The 26,851-nt window shown below is 36.2% G+C and overlaps 1 protein-coding gene across 1 annotated transcript in view; it reads right to left on the minus strand.

Annotated features, from left to right (window-relative positions):
* Nucleotides 1-1,627: 1,627 nt before the first annotated feature.
* Nucleotides 1,628-26,851, minus strand: part of RHOBTB3 (Rho related BTB domain containing 3) — a 33,981-nt gene continuing 8,757 nt past the window's right edge. The window contains exons 4-13 of the mRNA XM_063295405.1: nt 22,303-22,454; nt 18,122-18,233; nt 14,140-14,505; nt 11,787-11,903; nt 10,773-10,786; nt 9,265-9,385; nt 6,733-6,906; nt 5,580-5,746; nt 3,394-3,490; nt 1,628-2,186 (exon numbers count right to left, since the gene is read on the minus strand). Coding sequence (XP_063151475.1) covers nt 2,071-2,186; nt 3,394-3,490; nt 5,580-5,746; nt 6,733-6,906; nt 9,265-9,385; nt 10,773-10,786; nt 11,787-11,903; nt 14,140-14,505; nt 18,122-18,233; nt 22,303-22,454 — 1,436 coding nt within the window. The 3' untranslated portion in view covers nt 1,628-2,070. The remainder of the gene's footprint in view (nt 2,187-3,393; nt 3,491-5,579; nt 5,747-6,732; nt 6,907-9,264; nt 9,386-10,772; nt 10,787-11,786; nt 11,904-14,139; nt 14,506-18,121; nt 18,234-22,302; nt 22,455-26,851) is intronic.

The raw sequence follows: 26,851 nt of genomic DNA on the forward strand, positions 1-26,851 counted from the left end.
CCTACGTAAGGATTCATGAACATCAAGTATTTCCTATGTGGCTTCCAATTCTGTCCCCATACATTAGTTTTCCTTAGCTGTATCAGCATTTTTTAACTCTCATTTTTGCTAAGTTGAAGAAAATTTACTGCTTCTGCTTCATACTGTTATATACAATTATATTTGCATACTACTGCTACATTGGGATGTTAATATTTTAAGGATGAAGGGTAAGTCATAACTACTTGTATATACCTATCAACTTCCAGGTGAAAGGAACATTTACACTAAATCATAACCTTAAAACATAATCTTAAAAAATGATGCCTAGATTTACAGTTAATATCATTCTAATTAATTACCAAATCAGTTGGTGATTTGTTGTGGTTTTACTACACAGATTCTGTATGCCTGCTTACTTAACAAATAGGCTTTGTTATATGGGAATTTTCACTGTTATCCTACTGATTTACAAAAATATATTACAAGTCATAACTTGATTTTAATGTATCTATTTGTATGGTACTTAAGAGTCATACAAAAAATGCTGGAAATATTTTGAAGTTTTCTTAATAAAAACTCTACTACTAGAAATAAATTAGTTTGTAGTATTCTACTTGGTATTTTAAAAACAATACAAAACATTATATAAAATATTATTTATAAGAGCCATTATAATATATGTGGGTAATGGGTGACCAGTGCTTAATGAAGTACATTGTCTAAAAGTGTGTGCTATGGGCCAGATAGTTTCTGATTCAAATGTTGCTTCAGTAACATTGGAATGTTCCTATGCCACTTTTGTACATATGGAAGATACAATGTGGAGGTCTCTACAGGTCCAGGTGGGTTATAAAATATACACTTAGCCACATATGCTGACAAAAAAAACAGACCACAGTCTTAGCCATAATGTCCACCTACAAAGAAATGGGAGGTACCTCCTGCCTTCCAGGAGGTTATCAAATCCTCAGAAACCTGGCCACGTTAGGCCCATAGACTGAATACAGTGCAGAACTATCTGGGAAAACTGACAAGTATGCCTTAATGGATAAAATATGTCTGGGAAAAGTGGACATGCAGCAAAATTCCTAGTTGAGTTTATTAAATTCTTCAGTGAAATGAGAACAGAATCATACAAAGGACTTGGTTGAATAGTGTGCTTATGCTCCAAGGCATAAAGGGCCTGGATTCATATGATCACAGTAAGTCAATCAAGTGTTTCTTTCCTTTTCCCTTGGGGCCGCTGGCATACTAAATATAGGAAACAAACTGTAGTACAGCTTTCAGGAATTACACACACACACACACACACACACACACCACTGGTCCCACTCCTTTTTAGGTGTAGTGTTCTTTAAAAAATGTGAAGTGATTGTTCTTATCATCTACTTGGAAGCAAGAATTTAATATTCTTATTGTCAGAATGCTGAAAATGGGTTGTTATTTTTTTCCACAACAAAAAACTTGAGAAAATACTTCTATATAGGCAATTATACTGAAAACAATAACAGTACAATATCTTTTAACCATCTTTTGCTCTACAGGAACCAGAAAACCATACTGGGACTTTTTTGTTATATCAGATTCCTCAGAGAGGGGAAAACAAATAATTTTCTGAAGATTTTTTTTCAGAAATTTGATGCAGATTACGAGGAGGTACATTTTTAATTCCAAAATAGAATGTTCTTTTTACAAGCCCTTTGTTTTTACAAAATATAAAATTCCTAAAAAGCTCATAAATAACTTACTAAAATCTTTAAAAGAAATAGCTAAAAAAAGTAAGTAATTAATGCAGAATCTCTGTTTCAAGCTCCTGGAATCCTAGATACATTATTGGCTAACAAATATTTCAAATTAGTACATATTCTTCTAAAAAACCTGAAATAGTATAGAATCAGACCCAACAACACAACTGAAATACATCTTGGGTAAATGCATATGCTTATAATATGTTTCACATGCTTTAAAAAGGTATAGTAGTTATTCATTAGCAAGTGCAACATTTAAGCTCAATATTGACTTTCAGTTTTAAGATTCCTAAAGCATAGCTTTCAATAATTCGTAAATAAATAAAAATAATTTTTTAGTTTACATTATTAGACAATGACATTTCCGAGAATGAATGTAGTTCCTGTACTCCGCAAGCTGTCTCAGGTACATACTAGAAGGCCATCTATGCATCTCTACGAAATTGCGTTCTTCCACTGAAGAAAAAAAGGGAAAGTATTATACATCTTTTTAATGCTAGAAAACTGCTTATCCAGTCTAGTAAGTCTAACATTTCTTCTTTATAAGCCAGAAATCTATGTGGTTTACATCAGCAGTTCCCAACCTTTTTGGCACCAGGGACCGGTTTCATGGAAGACAATTTTTCCACGGACCGGGGGTGGGGGATGGTTTCGGGACGATTCGAGCACTTCCTTTTTCCCGACCTTTTATTCTTTTTTCTTCATGCCGTTTGGTGATAGCAGCCAATGGGCTTGCTTTCTCTGACAGGAGGTGGAGCTCAAGTGGTAATGCAAGCGATGGGGAGTGGCTGTAAATAGGCTGCAAATTCACTTGCTCGCCCACCGCTCACCTCCTGCTGTGCGGCCCGGTTCCTAACAGGCCACGGACCAGTACTGGTCTGTGGCCCGGGGTTTGGGGACCCCTGGTTTATGTTATCAAAGTATGACTGACACTTCCCCAGTCTCACAAGATGACAACATTTAATTGAGGGGGCCGGGAGTACACCCACTCTACCTGAAGGTATTGGACAGGCAGAAACAATTAGAGACAGGTGATCACACAAATAACCAGGCCCAATGCCATAAAGGGTTTTATAGGTAATGACCAGCACCTTGAATTGCACTTGGAAGCCGAGTGATAACCAATGTAGCTCATGTAGCAGCTATGACACATGGTAATGAGAGCTGGGTGGCATATATAGTTAATAAATTATTATTATTTGCATCCGATATTGCTCGTGCCACTGCATTTTGAACCACTGTAGCTTCCAGATAGTCTTCAAGGGCAGCCCCATGTAGAGTACTTTGCAATAGTCCAATCATGAGATGACTTGGGCATGGGTGACTGCTGTTTTTAGGCCTGTGTTTCTTTAATCCCTCAAAGCCATTTGCCCCCTTTATAAGCTTTTTGGGGTCTCCCTGCAACCTTTGACAGTTTTGGAAAGATTTGTAAATCTTAAGTATCCAAGAAATTGTTTCATGCAATATTTGCAGAGCAACCCTCAGTTCTTAAGGGTTAGGACCTAATTAAATGTAGAAAGACAGATTTCACTTGATTTAAAATTGGTGGCAAGACAGCAATCCTCTTGCTAAAAGAATATCAGTTTGTACACCTAATTGATACAGAAAACTATACAAGTTGCCCCAAAACATTAAGTTATTTAGGAAACAAGTTGTGAATTACCTGAAAGATCTTCAAACTCAGGTTTCTGACTGAAGATTAAGTAATTAGAAGCAATAAAATGAAGCAGCCAATTTGAAAGGCAGTCAGAGTTATGAAACTGTAAAAAAATATTTAAAAAAACCCAGAGGAGCATTGGTACTATAGCAAGGGGTTTAGGTCAAATACAGTAACTAGAATAGGTTCTTAATTTGCAGAAATATAGTGTCCATATATACTTCTAAAGTACATCATAAGTAACTTGACTACTAAAGTATGTATCATGATTAAAAAAAACATTATATATCAAGTATGTTAGATCTTAGCATTTTCAACATAATGGATAACCAACCTATGTCTATATGTACTGCATTTTGTGACAACAGGAAGAAGATGGAGAAACAGATTCATATTTTTAAAGTTGCCTGAAATAGTTGAAAAGACTATACTCACTCCTCGTTTAGCGACCAAGTTCCATTCCAACTACCAGGTTATTAAGTAAAATGGTTGCTAAGTGAACACGTGACAAAGAGATGCTGCGAAAATCTTTGATTGTTGTTCTCTCTTACAGCTATGCCACATGTTGTCATGCATATGACATTTGGTGGTAATTGCGTGCATTAGCCAGAAAAAGAATTTTTTATTACCATTTATTACTGTCATATTACTGCTAAACAAGGTCGCTAAACAAGGAGTAGGTATATTTGAGGACCAAATTATGTGTTGTATAAAGTATACAGTGTCATGCTGCATGAATCTTCTTAAAACTTTAAGTAGAAACTACTAAGAAATTTTATCATGATTTGGACTATAGTGTGGGAATTTGGAAAACTAAAGTTGATTATCTTTAGAAATCAATCAATGGCTAGAATTTTTCCTGTTTGAGAAAAACGGATATAATTTCAGGTATAATGGTCATTATAAGATGAAGCCTTACAAATCTAATAGATATAAGGGAAGGAAATTTTGGGGTAGGCATCCAAATCCTGTTTTCTATTTTTCCTTTTAAAATGGGGAAATTTTAATTTTTTGCTCAAGAAGAAAAGAAAATGGAAAATGCTGGGTTTTTAAAACCAAACCCATACAATATTTTCTAATATTTTCTTTGTACATTATATAAAATGATTGCTGTAAAGCCATCATACCAAATAATATGAAATGTTAGAAAATAATGGTCTCAACATAGTAAAACTTCAATTTTCAGATGTTCATAAAACTGATAAAAGTAAGGGATTGAAAGAAGTAGAAACTGTTAATACCTAATTAGGGTACTTCCAGTTCAAAAAATGGGTCCAATTTAGACTGTATTTCATATAGCCCCATTTGCATTTTAAGACTTTGTTTTTCTTTACCTATTCTCAACTTTTTTTTAAATTAAAGCTTTCTTCATCTATTTCCTACAGTGGGGGACAGAATACAGTACATATAACTTTATTACAATTTTTATGGTTTCTTCCATTTTCAGTGTTTTCTCTGTCTGCTCTTCCTAAGACAAAAATGAAGGCATGCCACATTCCTTACAATTCAACAGTATGTAACTCTATTGTACTAAAAATTTAAAATATTTCAATTAAACTCAATTAAGAAATGTTTAATTATATTTAAATGTTTAAATTATACTTTTCAACTTTATATATCAAACATGCTTTATATATGAAACATACTTTTATGAGCAAATCACTATATATGGATAATGCATTCTGTACAGTAACAAGGTAATACACTGTCTACTTATGTTTGGTTTTAAAAAATAAATAGTTCATACATTTCAACTTTTCCCAGATTACCCAGAAAAAAAGTGTTTCCTGTTGCTTCAAAATGTTGAGAATTTTATAAGTGCTAGTATAAGAAGTTTACACAGTAAGTGTGATAGAAGAAACCATATAAGGCAGTAATTTGCAGGGTAAATAAGGTAGCATTATGATAGGAATCTCAAATTAATATTAGTATTGAGCAGTCTTTCCATAGATGACTTTGCTAGTATTGAAAAAGGAAGACATCTTCAACTAGTTCTTTCAGCTATGAATCAAGTTTATAGTTGTTCCTTTAACTGCAGTTTAATATAATAACGTTTAGCAATCTGCAAGTGGTCTGTTTCATTCCAATACATAAAAGCAACCCTTACTTCCAAATGACATTGTGGAATGAGTCAGTCTTTGTTAGCTGGAGAAAAGATGCCGACAAACAATATATCAACAGGGAATACTTACCTTTGCTTTTTGAAGCAAGCTGACAACACTCAGGCTTGTAGATGCTAATTCTCTACTAGGCATGCTCTGGAGTTGTGTAATGATATAAAGTTCGCAGATGTGCTGGAGCCTTGAAACCTGGTACATCTCAGCACATATTAAAAGTGACATGGCTTGCAGAATGCTGGCTGATTAAAATATCAAACCAGGATTAAAATGGATGCAATAATTACATATCAGTTTACATACCATATTAGTTTGTACTTCCTAAACCACGAATTCAGCATTAATTTTTAAAGAAGCTCTGCCACTAAATATAATCTATTGTACAAATCCTTGAAGTTTGATATCTGTGAAATAGATCCTCATCCCATCTCTTCAAAATGGCTACACCAAGGATTAATGCAATGAATGTTTAAATATGACGCTTTCACTTCTTCACACCCAAACACATACCACAGAAGTCGCTAGCAAATGAATAAACATAAAGTTTCTTTCTTGATTTAAAACAGGTTGTATAAAACCATTTTATTCAACATATACTGTATGCATTTTAGCCTATTCATGTCTATTGGAATCTGTCTGAATTAACTAAACTTAAATCCCATTAATTTTATTTCAAGGAGTAACGATTCAGACTTTTAGGAATCTCAGTCTAGAATAAACAGGATACAATCAAGCTTTAAGAAGCACCTGTTTCTGACTACTGTTGTTAATGTGTTGTTGAGATATTTTACCATTATTTAATCTTAATCATAAGTAATAACATAATGCTCAAAGTTATTTATATTCAAATGCAAAATTCAATATATTTGCAGCTTTCTGAAAAACAAAGCCAAGATTTTCAGCCCAAGAATATCTATTTGAGCTATCACAGTATATTATGCTATTCAAAAATAAACCCACTAGGTTTAATGTGACTTTTCCCCAATATCTGTGATTGGCATTGCAGCAATCACAACAACAGAACTATATTACTATGCATGTTTATCTTCCAAGTGTTATGTTCAGTAGGATTTACTTCCAGCAAATTAAGCTGAGGATTGCATCCTAAGTCAGTCATGGGAAAGCATAGCAGAAATAAGCCTTTTCCTCCTTTCAAATGAAAGAGCAATCTGATATACCAGCAGCATATGAAATTTGAAGGTACATGAATAATTTAGTATTTGCATACCTGGACAGCAGGAGTCTGTATACAGGTACTCTAGAAAAGACAGAAATGTATCTTTGGAAATTCCATAGACTGGAACCAAAAAACTATTTGATTCAATATAGTTGCCATTAAACATAGCTGCCATTACTTCACAGCGAGCCACCAGGACTGCTTTGTGAGCTGGTACTGTAGCACCTACAAGGAAAGAGGTAGGATGAAAACAGGCAGCATACAATTTTTAGTAAGAAATAAATAAATGCTTTTGCTGCAAAATATTTATAAACAGCAACACTGATCAACCATTAACATTTCAAGAAAAACCTCACAAGGTGAATAAATCTATAGTTAAACTTGATTTATGGTAGTTTATAACTGCCTTCCCCAATGTAATACATTCCAGCTGTTTTGGGACTGCAAATTTCCAGCCAGCAGGTCCCATGCTATGCTGGCTGGCAAACCTGAGTGTTACAATTCTAATACATCTAGAGGGGATTTTGAAGCAGGATGATTTACAGCAATCATTTTATTAACACTGCAATCATATACTGTAAGTTCCAATGTAATTTTATCCTAGGTAAGTGTATATAGTAATTCAGCTTTAATGGAATCTGTATCCACAGTCTGTTTAGCATAAAATATTCTGATTTGTGAATCTATTCCAACTGCCTTTAGTATACCTAAAATTACTATCTTCTACATGTTAATTTAAATGTCTATTCTCATTAATTAACACAGTAGTAGCGCCCAACATAAATTCTACCTCTTTCTCTAAAGGGAAACAAAGAATAGACTGAGACATTTATTTTGCAGGTGCAATGGAAAGCTCCAATTAAGCAGTCTATTTCTCTGAAAATGAAGTTGCTGAGAAGCAATTTGACATTTGATCTACTGTTAAGGAATAAAAACCTTTTAAATATTGCCCCAACTTTTCCTATTTATAATGCATTATTCTGTAGCAATATATTCTGGCAAGGTATTTATCTATAAGCAAATTCATGCATGGTACTCACTAATGACTACTTAAGTGCCATCATCATTTATTCATCAAGGACAGAACAATACTTTGCACATCCACAAAAGTATTCCCAATTATTACCTCACATATTCAGCTGAACCTTATCATTAAATGGTTCTGGAACTGAGTAATGTACTTCTTGCCAACAATTCAGTCATCATAAATAGTATGCAATTTTCATTCATCTGTGCACTACATTCTGTCAGCCCCACAAGGTAGACCTGACCAGAAAATCCACTCCACACGAAGGCTAAACTACCTTTATTGAGATTGGCTCTAAGAACAGAATCTTGCAAAGTCTAATTGTGCTGTACCTCCCCTCACTGCCCACCCCCACAACGTCTTATACTCCCTTATTCACTGGATACTACCACTAGCCACTACCAAATATTATCTTGTTTTTCAAGGCTTAAAATATGTTTCAGACTCTGTTGCCTAGGTTCTTGCATATTTCTGTTCAGATCATCTTCCTTACTCTCTATTCATTCTTAAAATATATTAAAAGAGATATTCCCTTTTTAATTTATCTAAGGAGGAGCTTCTTTAACATACAAAATATTATTTTCATTGTACTCTGTTTTTAGTGGACCATGGCACTCTGGTTAATATCACTTTATTTCTCTTTGGAATTCTGAGACAAGCAATGGCACCCATTGTTCCTTCACTTCCTACACAAAATGTCCAAAGATTAACCTTTAAAACTAAGCTGTCTCTTTCGCCAAGCTATGCGGTTGCATTTTCTTCTCCTTTCAAAGGACTGTTTGTTTTTAGTTTGGGTTGCAGATTCTTTTCAAAATAAAGGGATATCTAGAAAATAATTCCTTTGCACACATAACCCTATTTCACAGACATTCAGAAAATCTGTGACTTTTCCAAACTGAAACCAAAGTAATTAAACATCATTTAATTAAATAACAATTTAAAGTCAATAAAAGCTCTTGTTATTACTCATGCATGCATATGCACAAAAGCAGCTAAAGGCAGGCTTTTTGCCCACAATGTGCTTAAGTATCACTAAAGTCAATGAGGATGTAATTATGCACAAGATGCCGCTCCCCTCAGGTCTTTGATTGGCAACACAATGAAGAAGTACAAAAATAAGTGTCCAAGGAATGAGATTTGTTTTTCAGTTAAACACGCAGCTTTGTAAGATATTATTATTATTATTATTATTATTATTATTATTATTATTATTATTATTATTATTATTATTATTTTTTATGGTGCCTTCAAGTCAGTATTGAATCCTGGTGACTGCCTGGACTTAGTCCCTGCAGTTTTCCTGGCAAGGTGGGTTTTTTTTTTTTTTGGAAGTGGTTTGCCATTGCCTCCTTCCCAGGACTGAGAAACTGGCTGGCCCAAGGTCACCCAGCTGGTCCACTAGAGAAAGGAACAGACTAATTTCTCTTTTTATGTTGATGGACTTCCAATATTGTTTCCCAATTAATTCAAGAAAACGTTGCCTTAAAGGTTCAGGAGATACGTTATCATTTTGTATTATTTAAACAAAATATGAGAAAAAACTAGTTATATCATACCTTGTATTTTGAACATGACATCAGCTAATACCGTTGTGTTAAAGAAAAGTCTGAGAGAGCTGTTACATAACTGTAAAGGTCTTTTTGACAAATAAGTTCTATAATGCTGTGAACTGTTAACCTGCAAAATGAGAAGATGGTTAAATATATGAGAGCTAATGCTTTTTAACTGTCTGTCTGCTACTGCTTTTATAGCAAATGAAATCAAATTTATCTTTGGTCCTTCCATTTCATTGTTTTATAAACATTTGCTCCATAACACTTGATCTCCAGATCTTCCTTAATTATTTTTCTACTACCAGCAATTTGTGTCATACAGTGGCTCATACTTTCTAGGTGTAATTGCCATCATCAGACATTTATTTTGATTCAGGAATGCTGAGTTCAATGTAATTGGAAGATTTCAATTCTCATTCACATTATAGATACTCACATAATGTCAATACTGTAAGTATATTTTACTCTGTAAACTGTGGGAGACACAACCTCAGCTGACAATTACAATGCAATATTTATTGCAAGTATCAACCTTCCAAGGAAGAAAAGGTGCTGTGGGCAGAATCTTACCAGCTGAGGTGTTTATACACATTCCTAAATGAAAATCCAGGGAACTGGAAATCCAACTTCAAAAAAAGATGTCCCAGAAAACAACAACTGAATGGGTACTGGACTCTTAGCAGATGTAGGGGCTAATGAAACAGCTTTCCTAAGATCCAATTAACCTATGAATTCAAAGAAATGCTGCCAACAAGCTGAGAGCTGATCTGGGGGAAAAATATATAATACAAAAAAACACCAACTGAAATGACAGAATCCACAAGCAGGCTTGAGACTAATTGATGAAGAGTAGAGTATATACTGAGAAATGCTAAGGCAAGAGAAGAAAAGAGCTTAAAGCGCAGCTAACATGAAACGCTAGTAGGAAGCTTTAGTACCACCGCAAACAAGTCCGAAAAGGTAACACAAGGGAACTTCTGGGAAGACACTTGTGAGAAAAGAGACAGTCTTTACTATAATATTATTGTTTCTGTAAAGAACAATACTGTTCTTCCAGAATCCTATTCCTCTTGGAAAATGAAATTGCTAGAAAAAATGTAGGTTAGAAGAATTTGGCTTTTAGGGAAGAATTTAGTTAAAAATTTCATAATGTCCCATGCTTTAATCAGAGTTTTGTACTCTTTGTACTCTTTCAATCAACACAATTCTCTCTCTCAATCCGAAGTATTATTTTTCTGTAACAATGACTAAGCAAGTGTGTACAAAGTCACCTCACATTACTTTGTTCTGTATTTTATCCAACAGGAAAAAATATTATATTTTATCTTTCTTCTTATTTTTTTCTCTCATTATGTCATCCTACATCCTATCCATAGTGAGAGAAGGAAAATGTTGGTCTGAAGAAAAGATAATGCCAGTGCATAAAGAAATAAAGACTTCTTCAAGTCAAGCTCAGCTCCCACTGACTACAATAACACATCCATGTAGTTTTCTTGGCAATGTTACTTGACTGGCTTGCTAGTGTCTTTTTCTGGGATATGTTTTGATCCTACAGCCCTAGAACTACCAGTGGTCTCCCATCAGAACACTAACTCTGCCCAATCCTGCTTAGCTTTCAAGTTCAGACTCAGACAAGGTTGGGCAGTTGCTGCCACCTGCTGAAATGTGGCAAAGAATAAAGGACTTAATTGGGTTCTTTTTTCTATGGAAGAAACAGATGACGAGGGAGCTTGGGAGTTGCATATGTTTCATCCTAGAAGTCACCGCCTTGGTATCCCTGATGTGACAACAATTACAAGTGCAAATATTGTTTTCCAATATACAATCTACCTTACATATACAGACGCAGCCAGAAGTATTGGTATCCCCTTTTTTCATATATATAGGATCTGGAAAAAGCCAAGGGATATTAATAATATAAGTTAATATTATAACTGGTATTAATAATCAGTTATAATAATCACTCAAAAGGGTGTGCTACAAAATATTAAGTTAGGGGTATCAATAATTATGTCCATGCCATTTTAATTGGTTTTATTATTTATAAGAATATGCTTAGTTATACATCAAAAGTGTTTGCTCTATGGACTGTGGAATAAAGAATGGTGGATGCCATTTACTTGTATCAGTTTCAACTTACTTCACAGCAAATTGGGATTATTTGGGAAAAAATGGAGGGATACCAATACTACTGGCCACATCTGAATTGGCATTTATTTCAAAAATTCAAATTGTTTCCTTCTCACATTAAATTAACTTGAATGCAGTTCCAAAAGCCCTATGGATTTACACTTCTGTACCAGTATTCAGAAAACAGAATAAATCATGCATTCACACCAAGCAAATACTTCTCCTTAAAAACTGTTTTATCTATGCAAATCTCAAAACTTTTTATTTACTTTTAAGAATCTTTCCCAACAGTTTATTAAAAATATTAATACTTTTTCTAAAAAAGTTTAAGTCTCATATCTGAAGGATAACAAATAGATCTCTTTATATCTTGCTCTTATAATAAAAATGTTAACTTGCCTTTCCTGGAATTTTCAAGATACATTTTACTCTCTCAAGAACAAGCTCAACATTCCCAGGATTCTTCAGTTTCTTTTTAATGTGCTCTTCCAATAGTTCCCATTGGAAAGCACCTATAGGTGTGAAGCAAGTAATACTTTTAGAAGGGCACACAAAATATCATTTTTAGCACAAGAAATTGTTGTTACCAATCTGAGTTGTACAAGGTCTCCCTTAAAGATTGTAGCTCTGTTGCAAGGGATACTTAACTTTTATAGTTCTCACTGAATTGTCATACACTGAATCTAATAAAAGGCAAATCTTACCCATTCACCCATACCAAAAGAAATTCCATTGGTATCATAAGGGCACTGCCACCCTGCCACTTTTACTCTCCAACACTCAGAAGCAGTAATTGTCTTCACTTCTGCCAGTTCAAATGCTGATAACAAGAAGGAAACATTTCTTTCCCTTGGCTTTTTCCAGATCCTATAGCAAAAAAAAAGGATCCCTTCACCTCTACTCCACACAAAAAGGAGAGAAGAGAAATAAACCAAGCAGACTGACACTTTATATACAGTATAGGATCTGTGGAGTCTTTGGTGCTGAGCTTGGCTGTTTGCTTGCAGACATTTCATTACCCAGCTAGGTAACATCATTGGTGCTGGTGAATGGGGGGTTTGTTCCCTCTTTATATACAGTAGCTTGCACTGCCAGTTCTGGCGTGGGTGTGACTTTTTTCTTGGTAGTTCCTTGATTAGGGTATTGTTTTCTGCTTGATTGCTCGCCTGGTGTTAATCCCTGCTTATCTGGGTGTTGGCTGCTGGAGAGGATGTGTTCTCGTCTTTTTGTTTCCTTCTTAGCTTTCTTATTGTCTTTTTTGAATGGTGTGTAAATGTGGTTTATCTCTATATAGGATCTTCCCAAGCTTCAGAGAAGTAGAAAACTGGACCAGGACTACGATGTCTCTAGAAAATTATCTGGTATAGTAATAACAGTTACAAACTGAAGGATCTGAACATAATCTAGGTATTTATTTATCAAATTTTATCACTGCCCATCTCCCTCCCAAGGAGGGGCTTGGGGCGGTTTACAATAAAATAGGTATGCTTACTTTCTGCTGTGAACAGGACTTTTATGTTCAGTGTTTTATATTTTAATTCTGTTTGTTCCATGAGTGTCCATTAAATAAGTGAACAACTGAAAAAATAGCTCAGGAACTAGGAAAAGGGGTGACACAGGTTATTTCCAATTGGAAAACAGAGCTACAATATTTCCAGCCACCCCCCCCCCAAAATGAGTTTCATATCACTTTCATTTATACTGCAGCTGAGCCAGACATAAGGCAGCACAGCAGTCTAACACTGTTCATATCATGGGAACAAAGAGGTGAAAAATTGTTTTCCAACTGGACAGAATCCTGACACAGAAGTCCCTTCAGTTGACTACTTTGGCTGTGCTGAGATCACTAACACTAGCAAGATACAGGTACAGTGTGAATGGAAACAAGCAACACATTCTTCCATTCATATCTCAGTTTGGGGTCAGTTTAACACCTTAGGCATGAAAGCCGGCTGGGTGACCTTGGGCCAATCACTCTCTCAACCCAACTCACCTCACAGGGTTGTTGTGGGGAAAATAGGTGGAGGAATGAGTATTAGGTATGCTCGCCGCCTTGAGTTATTTATAAAATAATAAAGGTGGGATAGAAAATAAAATAATATTTGTGCCATTAAATAACTGTTAAATGTTGATGAAAGAAAATAGGAAAGACTATGCCAGACTCTTCGAAGTCTGATAGGAGTCCTCCACAGATATGGCTGGCATTCAGACTACTGTGCTCCCACATGGTTATAAGTCTCCCTTCTAGATTTGGAAGTAGAGAGGAAACGTTTTGGTTCTGAAGCAACTTACACTGTAAAAAGTCATCCCTCACCTGCACACACATATAAATATGTTCAGGATCAAATTCTTTGCATTCCCATACTCCTCTTCTGATGCATACACAGAGCTCTTGGAGAACATGGGCACCCCCACTCAGGGCAATAAATCTAATAAGCTTCTCAAGTGGAAGTTGGTGGGAACTCCATGTGCAACCCTATGCTAAAGGAGCAACCCTACGCTAAAGGAGCTTTTTGATAAGGATAACAGAATACTGCATATATGCTTTTTTTTTAATGGGCTTGCCTAGAATATTTTGGTGGACTAGGCACGTATGTCTCCACCTGTACTCAGAAGTGATATAGCCAAAATATATGCTAACTAACTCAAAATGCATAGGCCTCCATATTAATGAAATAATATGTAGCCTCTTTGCAGTAAATAAGCTCTTCCTTGCAATAAGCAGCTATAACTATTGTGAGAGGATACCTGAATAAATGAAGTGCAGAATATCTGTCAAACAAGAACAGAAGAATGAGTCTTTAACAATAACTCTTACTGGTGAACTGCATGATGTGCCATGTTTTAAAATGGGAAACACAGTTTCCTGATTGGCTGCAAAAAGAGTCTGAGCAGTTCTAATGATAGAAGAATCCTGAATGTCAGTTGGGCTCTTCACATTAAAAAGCAACATGAAGACATGGCTAATAGAGCATAAAACAATCCTGTGTGCTTCTGCTACTTCCTTCAAGTCTTCAGAGTAAAATATCACATCAACACACTGGCAGCAGAACAACAAGTTATGTAAATCAGAGTCATAATGTGAGGCTTCACCTTTTAAGATAGGCATTTTTTCTAAAAAAAAAAGCATATGTTAGAAAAGTATTCATGAATAAACTGTTCATAAAATCATTGTTCATAAAATTATCACAATTGAAGCTCTGCCCTTACATACATATGATATCATAATGCACAAACAAAATGGACTTGGCTTGGCTTGGAACAGGGTGACTGCTTTTATCATTAGTCCATCTCCCCTTGATATACCCCCTGTAGACAACACTTGACATATTTGCAGGAGAAACTTAATCATAAACTAAACAGACTGGCTGGCTGGCTTCATACAAACACTAAGCTAAAATGTGGCTTCTGTTTCACAGCTTAGTTTGTCTCAGGAAAGAGGGACTATGAGGAATTTGAGGAAGACAATTCCATCACCAGATAATAGACATGGAATATCTAGCCTACAAGGATAACAATACAGAACTACACTGTTTGTTGAGATAGCTATTCATAATTCTTCCATATTTGAATTAATGGCTGATCATCATAAAGACATGTTCTTAGACTACTTTTGCAGTCATTAGATAAAAATGTAGTAATTTAATAATTAAGGCAAAAAGAAATCAACTTGACCAGAAAACAACTCTGTGAAAGTACTGGTTGTTCAGCATTACACTAAAATTATCATAATTGAGGCAAGGGAAGATGGAAACAGCAGCACAGAAAAGTCAGGAAAAAAAATCCATTAGCTATTAGAGCATTTGGCAAGCTATGAGGAGCTGCTGCCAGACACTGGTAGCTTATTACAAAGTTGTGCTCTAACTACATTTATCCTGAAATCTTGAAGACTTTTATCCAGACGTTAAATCCACATAGGCAATAGCATTAAAAAGCATTTCCAGCAAACAACTACACTGTAGAACTCAGATTTGATATTAAGAACATAATTTCACTCCATATGCAACCATTATACTTCAAATCTAGTTTTTTATATTTGTATTATATTCAGAATACAAAGATTGTCTGTACTATGAATAATGCCACAGATATTTTTGTTGCATTAAAGATGACTTAATTTTCAAGTGCAGTTGCTGAAGATTTTGTTTCTTTCTGACAGAATACCTTCTGTTGAAGAAAGCCTAATAGTTCTTAGAATAAAGAGAGCTAAGATGCTATCTGGAGAAATGAGAAAAAAAACTAAAGTTGCCATCATTGTTCACATGAAGGAGAGCTAGAGGATGAACTGAAGTCACAAATGGAGGGTAGGCACCAGGGCAATATACTGTAGCTCTCACCCACCTTTCTGCAGCCTTCAGAAGCTTCCCTGTCTGCAGGGAAAATCACGGTTAGCCCTAAGATAGGCTTAGCACAGACAAACAAACAAGCAAACCTTAACCTACTCTCCTCCAAATCCTAGAAAAAAGTAAAATAACTCTTCACACACACCCTGTATATGACATGGCTCTGCTCAGTTTGCATCATTATTTTACCCACTGTGGCCTACTGCTACTCTCAGGCACAAAAAGGTTGTTCAGTCCTGTATGAAAGGAAAGATCAAAGCTCATTTCTTTAAAGTCAACGTCATACTAGATAAGACCTCAGAGGTCAAAATCAGATGTCTCCTTTTTTTTTTTGGTCCCTTCATCAGCCTTAACTCCTGGCAACCGCCTGCAATAGATTCTTTAAAACTGAGATGAGCAGAGAGAAAATTGCATAAAGATTATGATACCATCTTATTTTTCTGCTATTTTTTAATCAGCCACTCTGTCCTAACAGTCAGGAACCACGCTGAGACAAGGAATAGGTCTCTAGTGTTTTATTACTGCTACATTAGACAGAAAATCCTAACAAACTGAAGAAGCGTGGGAAAAACCCAGACAGATAAACCCCCAAAATTAAGGCGGGTCTGATCTGTGTCTCTTTGAATGGCTGCTTAACTCCTCACTACTATGCATGTGTTTTCCCCCCTGGATAGGGCCCCCTCCTGCTCACCATCAGTACTCATGACACACTCCATGTTTATCCTAAAAAAAATAAAGAGCATTTTGAGATATTCAATTTATACTGGGGAATGGAAGCATTATATAAGCCTCTCCCCTAGCGTATTGTCTTGATACAGATTATGTTCACATCTGTTCTGAAAGAAATTTGGACAGATCTGCTCATAAATCACTGATACTTTACATCACACTAGATTTCTGTCAGAATTACCTGGACCTGAAAAGTCAGCATTAAGAATTATATATCAACTTCTTCCTGTATAATTAGGGAACATTATGCACTATGTAATTGGTGGAAAACATGCCTATATCCAGACACGTATCCATATACTAATAAAGTCCCCATATGATACCATTATTTTAAAGAAAAAAAACATTCAAATGGATGTTCTGGTTTCTATCCAGTTACCATTTTATTCTTCTGAGTGCTTCTGGAAATATAAACCGTATAGTAAGGATGGCATATGACTAGAGACCAGCACTTCATTTTAAAGTGCTCCTGTCCATCTTCAAGAAGCCAGGAAGGAAAGGGCAAACCCTACAGTACTGCTTCTGTGTGTAATACAGCAAACTTGTAGATGGCAGCAGAAAAACTGAGGGAAAACTAGTTTGATAGTGGAAGGAGAAATAAGGAAACCACAGCTCACTATGGAGTGACTTAAAAGGGTGAGAGGAAGATTAGGACTTGGGAGGAAACTTTGTCTAGGATGAGGGGGGATTGAAGGATTATTTGACATGGGGAAGTAGTAGTGTGGAACTAATGTAGGATCACAGTAAGATGGGATGAATGAAACTAAAAAGAGGTGGGTTGGAGTCTAACTTGATGCAGGAAGTAACAGGAAACCTTGGGTTCAAGGGGAAAGGAGAGAGATTAGGGAGGCCTAAAGTGACCATAAGAGAGCCAGTTTGGTAGTGGTTAAGACATCAGGCTAGAAACTAGGAGACTGTGAGTTCTAGTCCCACCTTAGGCACCAAGCCAGCAGGGTGACTTTGGGCCAGTTACTTTCTCTCAGCCCTAGGAAGGAGGCAATGACAAACTACTTCTGAAACACCTGCCAAGAAAACTGCAGGCACTTGTCCAGGCAGTCTCCAAGAATCGGACATGATTGAAGAGATAAAAAAAAAAAAGGTGACCCTACTGAGGAAAAGAAATAGGGATAGGAGTTTATGAGCTGCGTACATTTACTAAATGTGAGTGAGAATAACAGTGTGTGTGCCTGTCTGTTTGAAATGAGCTTCAGGAGAATTGTAGGTCAAGAAGTGAGTTTTAGAATTCAAGCCTTTTGCCTATTAATGTATTTAGCTTCTCTGCAAGTGATTTGTAATTTAGCATCATCACTTTGCCTTCTGTGAAGTGGGCTTCTGTTTGAATTCAAAAATGTGTGTTCATATGATTGGGCCAGTGTTTAGGAGCTAAGATCCCACCTCTAAATTATATCTTGATTCTTCAGCAAGGTTTCTGTGAATGTGATATTTTGTGAATATATTCATGACAGCAATCATTTGTGAATGAGCTCCTCCCATGAAAGTCATAACTTATGACACCTTATCAAATTTCCAAATGCTTTCCCTCGCAGAGAAAGGTTGGAGATGCCATTAGGAAATACAATTTTAAATTCTAATTTCATGAGCTCTGAAAGTAATAACAATACAACCCACAGCAACACAGACATTGGAAGGCATTACACCTGGCTGATCAAGCTGAGGTGGCTTAACTCCATGGCATTTATGGCTTTTCTTCCTTTTCTTCATTTTTTCAGATGATTTCTGATTCAAGCTTTGTATCATAAAATATTCCAGCTAAAATCAAACAAAACATGTATTACTAAATCTCGTAAACAAACTCATTTAAGAAGATACAATTGATCAGTGTCACCCAAGTTATGTCGAATTATTGCTGTTGCTGCTAATCAAAGCTTTCCTGCATGAGTACTCTTGTATACAGTTTGCAATCCTGCTTAAAAACTGTTTAATTCTTACTAAAATCAGCAGAAAGCAATCTAAGAGAATTATATGTTTGTTACAAAAACGTAGCTGACTGTAGAGTACTAAAAGGATTAAAAGTACTCTTTTATAGTGTCAAATCTGAGACAAATATGTAGGGAAAATCCTGGTTCCTGGACCAAATCACCACTCGTCACATAAATGCTGAGCTGGAATGGCCACTGAGGGTTGTACTTCTAGGAGAGCAAGAGACAAACAGCAAATGGTCACAGTTAACCTGATGGGAAAGTCTGTACTACCTCACCTTTCCCTGCAACAGGTAGGCAGAATGACATGTGGTATAAGGTCTGTATATTCCTTCCTGATTTAATGTCACAACTTTCTAAGCTGATTATAATAAAATAATAAAAATCGAATTTTATATAACATAGAGCTAAGTAATGACCCCAACTCACATGTGTGATAAAAACTGTATTAGTAATTTAGCCTTATGGCAGAACCAGGAATAATTAACCCATGCAATCTTTAAGGAAAGATAACACAAAAATTAGTGTGTGTGTGTGAGAGGGTATTAGTATGCTTAATCCCAGAGTGCAAGTTTTCACAACTAGTATTTACTGGTGAAATGACCTCCAGATAATGCTGTGTGAGACAGTGAATATATGCTGACATTTCATTAGCCATGCTGCTTGCTTCTTCAAAGCAAATCAGAAACCAAACTTGAACTAGCAGCATGGTTAATGAAATGTCAGCGCATATTCACTATTTCATAAAGCATTACCCAGAAGTCATTTCACTATTGAGGATGCTTAATCTGATTAGCTATAGATTGAAAATAATATGCAGGTGGAATCCTATATCTTTTATCGGTCTAAGGAAAGGATATCACTACATTTCAAAATGACAAACAGATGTGTCCCAGGCTACAGAAGGAATCCAGAATATTTTTATTCTTATGCTGCTTCTAGTAAACCGAAAGAAACTATGTTGGCAGTCTCAGTGTAATCTATTTTAGTCAACTAACTGAATTCTTAAGAATCTAAAACAAAGGGAAGTCTTAAATTTAGAAACTGCTACATGATTAACATTAACATATTAATAACATGCTCATTAACATAACCTGTGTTCTATAGACAACAAAAACGTTTCTATTTTATAAGCAGAAAAGATATGCTATTGACAAGCAGCAAAGCAGACTAACCACACCCCACCACAACCCATAACAAGGATATTGTCATAGAAGAAGAATGTCAAGGTACAAAGAAAGTTATTTTTAACTGTCAGTAACTTTACCAAAGGAACTTTCTGATAATAACATATACCACTTTATTCAGAGCTTCAATTTAAGGTGCTAACTTTTACCTAAAAAACCCCAGCTGAGACCCAATTCCTTTAGGGAACTACTTTCAACCATATAAACCTGTTCATTGTCTCAGTTCTTGTCCCTGGTCTCCCATTGAATCAGACTCATTTTGTGAGTTTCTAATCCACCATTTATTTATTTTGCAATGTTATCTCAATTTTGGAACTCACTTCCTGAGAAAATCTAGGAAGCTCCCTGTTTTATAATTTTATTACTGTATTATTATAAATTCTAAGGGATAGAATATAAATCATAGAGTCATACATAATTTTGTTTTGGGTTGGGTTTAACTGTTATAATTCTATTTCTGGTGCTTTATTTTACATTAAGAGCCAATTTGGTGTAGTAGTTAAGGCATCAGTCTAGAAATTGGGAGACCATGAGTTCTAGTCCTGCCTTAGGCACAAAGCCAGCTGGGTGACCTTGGGCCAGTCACTTTCTCTCAGCCCTAGGAAGAATGCAATGGCAAACCACTTCTGAAAAACCTTGTCCAGGCAGTCTCTGAGAATTGGACATGACTGAATGGATTACACACACACACAAACACACACTCACACCATGCTCTATTATGAAAATTCATACATAAGGCCAACTGCATAAAGAACTAAGTCATGCTTAATTTGTTGAATAAGGCACAGTGGTGTGTTTCATAGGTCACACAACGCTATAATTAAGTTTACAACACATGGTTTACAACAACATAGTTATATACATATTTGTTGTTGTTTTTGCTGTTCAACCGTGTCCAATCCTCAGCAACTGCCTGGACTAGTCCCTGCAGTTTTCTTGGCAAGATTTCAGAAGTGGTTTACCATTGCCTCCTTCCTAGGGCTGAGAGAGAATGACTTGCCCAAAGTCACCCAGCCAGCTTTCATACCTAAGTACTAGGTACTAGAACTCAGTCTCCTGGTTTCTAGCCCATTGCCTTAACTACTAGACCAAACTGGCTCTCTCTATACATATAATACCTGTCAAAAACAAATATATTATGATACAATGTGATGTGTAAACCCAACAGTTATTTCCCAATACACTGATCTATAATATATAAAAGTTACTTCCCAGTAACAACAATTTAAATATAGAATATAATGATAAAGCATCATGATACCTAATTTAGTTATAGAAGTTAAATTGCTTGACTTGGACAGGCAAAATCTAGATTTGAGTTCTGACTGGACTATGGAACTCACTGGATGATTTTAGGTCAATTACTTTCTTTTGACTATCCTACTTCATAGAATTATTTTTGTGTGAGATATAAATGTAATAATAGTTATATGATGTTACATAACTACAGAGGTATTTTTTTTAAAAAATGGAAATAAAAACCATTTTATTTTTAATAGACCAGCACTTAGAAATGCTGCAATTAGAAATCTGTATAAATAAGAAACACCATATACTTACAGAAAAATGTAATCAGCAAACTTCACAAGTGAGGATCCCTCATACTTTTAAAAAAAAAAGTTTTCAGCATATATCTAGAATAACCTTCCTTATCATTACGGCTTATTGACCATCCTGTTTTCACTGTGAGAAACTTAATACTCCCTGAAGCTCATTTTTAAAGTGGCTGAATCAGCAAAGCAAAGTGCCCAATATTTGAAAAAATATTAACTGGAGAAAAACACTTACTTCCAAATTAAGATTGGTAATCCTATTAATAGCAGCACATATCATTTCTCAGAAATAATTTGAGAACTATTGTTTATGTTTTTAAGACATTGATTCTTTTGTGTATGTCATTTATTATTTATTATTTATTTATTAATCAAATTTATATGGCCACCCATCTCATGAAAGTGACTCTGGGCGGCGTACAACAATGCAATAAAATAAAACAGTAAATGTATAAACAATAATTCCCTAAAAAAATTAGAAAATAATAATTTTAAAAGATCAAAAACTATAAAAGCAGAAATAAAACAGAAAAGATTATAGCCAGAGGTATGTTAATAATGGAGCTACCTCACTAGATCACCCGTCCCTTGGTGACTAAACGAATTAGCTGTCCCAGTAGACCCTGCAAGCAGTGATGACAGTGATCTGGAACAGGAACTTCAAGTCATTAGATTCTTAAGTAGCTCATGCTATTCTTTTAACAATGTATTTTAGGAAATGAAGCATAAGAGTGATGGCTAGAAGAACTACACTGACTTCTGCCGGATGACTATTGCTCCCTCTTTCTATGACTTTCTGTAGCATAATGAGAAAAAGTACTAATCACATTTCTTTTACACAATTTATAGTTATAAAAATGGTTTGGACAGCATAAACTAACACTTTAAGTCAGCCCTCTCCAAGCTGTTGGCCTTCTGAGGTATTGGGATTGCACTTCTCAACATTTTCAGTCAAAAGTCATGTTGAATTCCGGAAGTTTCAATCCAAACATAACTGGAGGATGCCAATTTGGAGAAGGCTAACTCATCCAAAGTTATTTTCAGGTCAAAGCCTGGGCCCTGATTTTGGGTCATGTAGCTTTACAACACCAAAGTTTGAATTTTGCAAACTCAAAAGAAGAAAAGTCAAAGATTTTGCACCTTAACATACTATACTTACCACCCCACCAAAATATTTTCCTATGTAAAAGTCATTGAGGCTATGCAGTTCCAAGTAAGTAGCTCCTAGTTCTTTAGCAAGCTGAATTCCTTCAGAAGCCGTAACACAGCTCCCTCTGTCTGAGATACACAAAGGACAAGTGCAGGGGACTTCTGTGAAAACAAACAATTCGTGCAAAATAGTTTAAATACATTGGCTCTTTTCCAATAACTTCTAATCTCCACTATATTGGTTATGCATTAAACCACATACTATTATACCACTAAGGGCCATACTTGGACAAAAATTATACTATTATTTTAACTTGAAGTTTAATATCAGATGTTACTTTTCTTTTCTATATGGAATATTCAAAATTCTTCATGCTACTTCGCATTTTTCTGAAAAACAATTGCATCAAAGTTTTCTAATGATGCTGGATTGCTTCCCACCTAAATACAAACATGATTTACCAAAATTACTGTTCTTGCACTGGAGGAAAAAAAACCTTTTTTATAAGAAGCAGAAATCTCATTCCTTGGTCTCCTTTTTGGATTACTTCATGTTGATAATAATACACTCCTAAAATATTTAGAATTTGGCAACAATTTAAAGAAATAAACTATTAATGAGAAATTGTAATGGATATTATTTAATGATATACTGTTATAACACATTAGGTATATTTTAAGAGAGATATTTAGAATATGCCAAGTAAAATTTCACTTGTGCAACACAGTTTTTGTATTCTTCCCCAGAGCCCTGTACAACCCCATAAACTGTCTCTGAAAAGTTGATGGTTTTCTGGAATAATACGGGATGGAGCACTCAGGCCTCTCAGAGACTCAGAGAGTCATGTTATTTTAAGGTCCCAACCTCAATAAAAACTTTAAAATGACAATATATTTTTAAAAAGCAAGGAAGACATAAATTAAAACAAAACTAATACCTATCTTTGATCTCCCGCCAAGGAATTACTACCTTCACCATTTGGGAGGGCTAATTAGACTGTAAAATTGTGAAAGTTGGACTTTGAGAAAGAGTGAAAGAAAATAAGGTACCTTTGAATTACATTTCTGGAGAAAAATACTGAGGGTACCATGAACTGTAAGAAAAACGAATCGATCCCAGACAAATACTGTAAAGACTGTTCCCTTGAGCTGATAAGCAATAAGTAGAAACCACATACTTTAACATGGGGTGTGAGTGGATGATTGCTTAAAAAACTACTATGCTTGGCAAGGTTGAGGTAAGTAGAAGAAGGAAGAGACAAAGCTCTGAAAAGGTGTATGGGTGGGATCAAAGAAATTACAAGGGTGTCTTTGGACGTTATTACTAGAGACAGGTCAAGATAGTGAGCATTTGTCCATGAAGTTATATGATGGCACCATGATGAACCCTGCTTTCAGCTTATTCTTTCCCCACTCTCTGACTGGCTGAAGGCACAGAAAGGCTATAGGAAGCACTGGAAATTTGACTCAGTGAGACCTTGTGTGCATGAAAACACTTTGCTGTTTACATAAGGTTCTTTCTGGATCCAAACCTACGAATACGATCCTATGAATGTCTTCTCAGAAGTAAATCCTTCTTGTTCAGTGAAATTCATTCTCAGTTACAATTACAGCCTAAGGATTAATAAAATAAAAATACCTGTAAGTACCAATACATTCAACAGGTTTTCTCTGGGTTTATTATTAATATTGACAGTTCTTGCTTCTATAAAAAATCACAATTCATTTCACTGAAAATAGATTACCTGTGCCACACAGAAATAAACATCTTTTTTCATTAAGTTTGAACTAGAGTCATAGTTGATAAGCTACCATACACAATGAGGCAAATTCTGAAGTAAAAGCTATCACTCAGAAAAGGTATTGTGGTTAATATAATATTACAGGAGTATTCAACATTCCTTGCTGGGCAATCAATAAGTCTTGCAGACTGAATATATAATCTCTGCAAAAAAGATATTCTTACAGGTAAACAAGCATATATAGTGGCTGGATAGCATAATGGTTAGAACACCACCTCTGGAACGAGAGACGGGGGTTCAAATCCCGGCTGTACCTACCTTATCAGTAGGGGTCCTTGGGCAAAGACCCCCTAACACTTCACCTGCCTACCTCAAATATGAGAGTGACACAAACTAAGAGAGTCATGCCGGCTCGGACATCGCCCGGATTAACAAGGTCCACGTCAGATGTTGGGGAACCAGGACAATCTGATAATAACTGGGCTACTGGAACAAACCATACATGGACGAGACAAGAGAAGCTGGAACTGATGGGATGCTACTACAACAGCAGACCTAATGAGAGGGGATATATGAAACGCATGGGGGAACTATGGATGGACTGAAGACCTGCATCCACACTAACTGAGAAACAGCTACTTACCCAATGCTTCAACATAGTGAAGAGGAAGCTGCTCTCTCAGCTTGAGATAGACCAACTACACATTATATCCCAGACTCAAGAAGACCCAGAAGAACAACTGGAGGTGCAGCCAACACCTGAAGCTGGAACATCACTGCCACCTTCTCCATTACAGAACACAGCAGCTGATATGAGGCAAGAGATCATGGATAAACTAGCTACAGTCAACTCTTGAGACTGATTACCAAGGCTCAGTAGAGAAGCATCATCAGATAGTATGCTAGTAGCTGCCAACAGAGCCCTCGCAACAATCCCTACTACCACTATAACTCAAACCAATGAACTAGTATATGATACAACCGCTGTAATCCTGGAGATGCTTGGCTACATGATAAGGAAAAACAGGAGTACATACGACCCCACCCAGAAAAAGAGGTTGGAGGCTAAGGTCAAGGCAACTCGCAGAGAAGTTAGTCAGCTGGGGGAACTACAGAAGGGTGTGTTGATTAAGGATAAGACTCAGCTACTGAAAAAATACAAGGGCCTGACTCCATCTGAAGCCCTGGAGACTGCTAAACAAAGGCTCACAGCACTGGCTACCAGGCTAAGGAGATAACACAGAAAGTTGTGGAGAATGACAGGGCTAAGATCCTGTGGGACTTCCAGATCCAGACAGACAGGCAGGTACTGGCCAATCAAGCGGACATCGTGATAATAGGCAAGGTCCAGAAGATAGCGGTGGTGATAGATGTAGCGGTGCCAAGTGACAGCAACGTCAGGAAGAAGTATGAGAAGCTGGAGAAGTACCAGAGCCTGAAAGAGGATGTGGAAAGTTAAGGCCAAAGTGGTTACAGTGGTGGTAGGGGCACTTTGGGCTGTGACCCCCAAGCTGGGAGAGTGGTTCCAACAGATCCCAGGAACATAGAGCTCTCTGTCCAGAAGAGTGCAGTGCTAGGAACAGCTAAGATACTGTGCAGAACCCTCAAACTCCCAGGCCTCTGGGGGAGGACCTGAGGTTGAGGAAGACACATACCACCCATAGGGGTGAGAAGGGAATTTTTTTATACTGCCCAAGCTGGGAGAGTGGCTCCAACAGATCCCAGGAACAACATCAGAGTTCTCTGTCCAGAAGAGTGCAGTGCTAGGAACAGCTAAGATACTGCACAGAACCCTCAAACTCCCAGGCCTCTGGTACAGGACCCAAGGTTGAGGAAGACACATAGTACCCATAGGGGTGAGAAGGGAATATTTAATGATAATCATACTATACACACACACACACACACACACACAAGATTACTAAGACTTAAGCTTAGCTTAAAATGTATAATTGTACACACCTCTTCACAGTAAAATCAAAATTAACCCTGTGTCCACTGACTTTAAGCTTTAATGAACTGCAAATGAATTCCACTTGATAATCCTTCAAGCAAAAGGAAAAATTTCTCATCTATTAACAGTGGTAAAATCACATTATAAACAACTAAAATAAATTATTTCAATCAGTTTATCAACCATTCCAAATAAATTATATCCTTGTAGAACAACAGCAAAACAATTTAAACAAATGTTTATAGTTATCTCTATGAATCTACCTATTTGCCCATCCGCATTATTATTCTTCAGAAAGTATTGGGATAGTATGTGTACATAATTAAGATTTACTCCATAGTAAATTTTCATTCTAAATCAGACAAGTAAAGATAGCCAACAACTTTAAAGTAAGTTAACATTAGGGATCTGCTGCAATTCAAATCTGAGCTAAAAAGGTGCTTTCATGTAGACATCAGTGCACACACCTGCTGCTGCCTCCTTAAAGAAGCTATGTCTTTTCCTAGGCTTGCACAATAGCTGCACAAGTTCAGGAAAATATGGGGTTGAGTTAAAGTGAGCCCATTCCTCCTCAAGGCACTTTATTGCACTCTGTCAGCACTCCAACTTGAATGCAGATTGCCTTGGATTGCAAAGCCACCATGTGAGCCCAAGAAAAGATGCAACCTGTTTAAGAAGGTACCAAGAGATGCAGTGTGCAAGCCCATTTCTGCTCCAAAGCACAACACACCACTATAATATGATACATGATATTCTTAGTAACAGATGCTGAAATGTAAAAGAAAATAGTTTTACTCTTCACCATATTGTCTTTTTATTTGTAATGTGACTAGTACTTTTTGCCATTTTTCTTTGCACTGCCA

The sequence above is a fragment of the Candoia aspera genome, chromosome 2 (genome assembly GCF_035149785.1).
Source record: "Candoia aspera isolate rCanAsp1 chromosome 2, rCanAsp1.hap2, whole genome shotgun sequence".
Taxonomy (NCBI): domain Eukaryota; kingdom Metazoa; phylum Chordata; class Lepidosauria; order Squamata; family Boidae; genus Candoia; species Candoia aspera.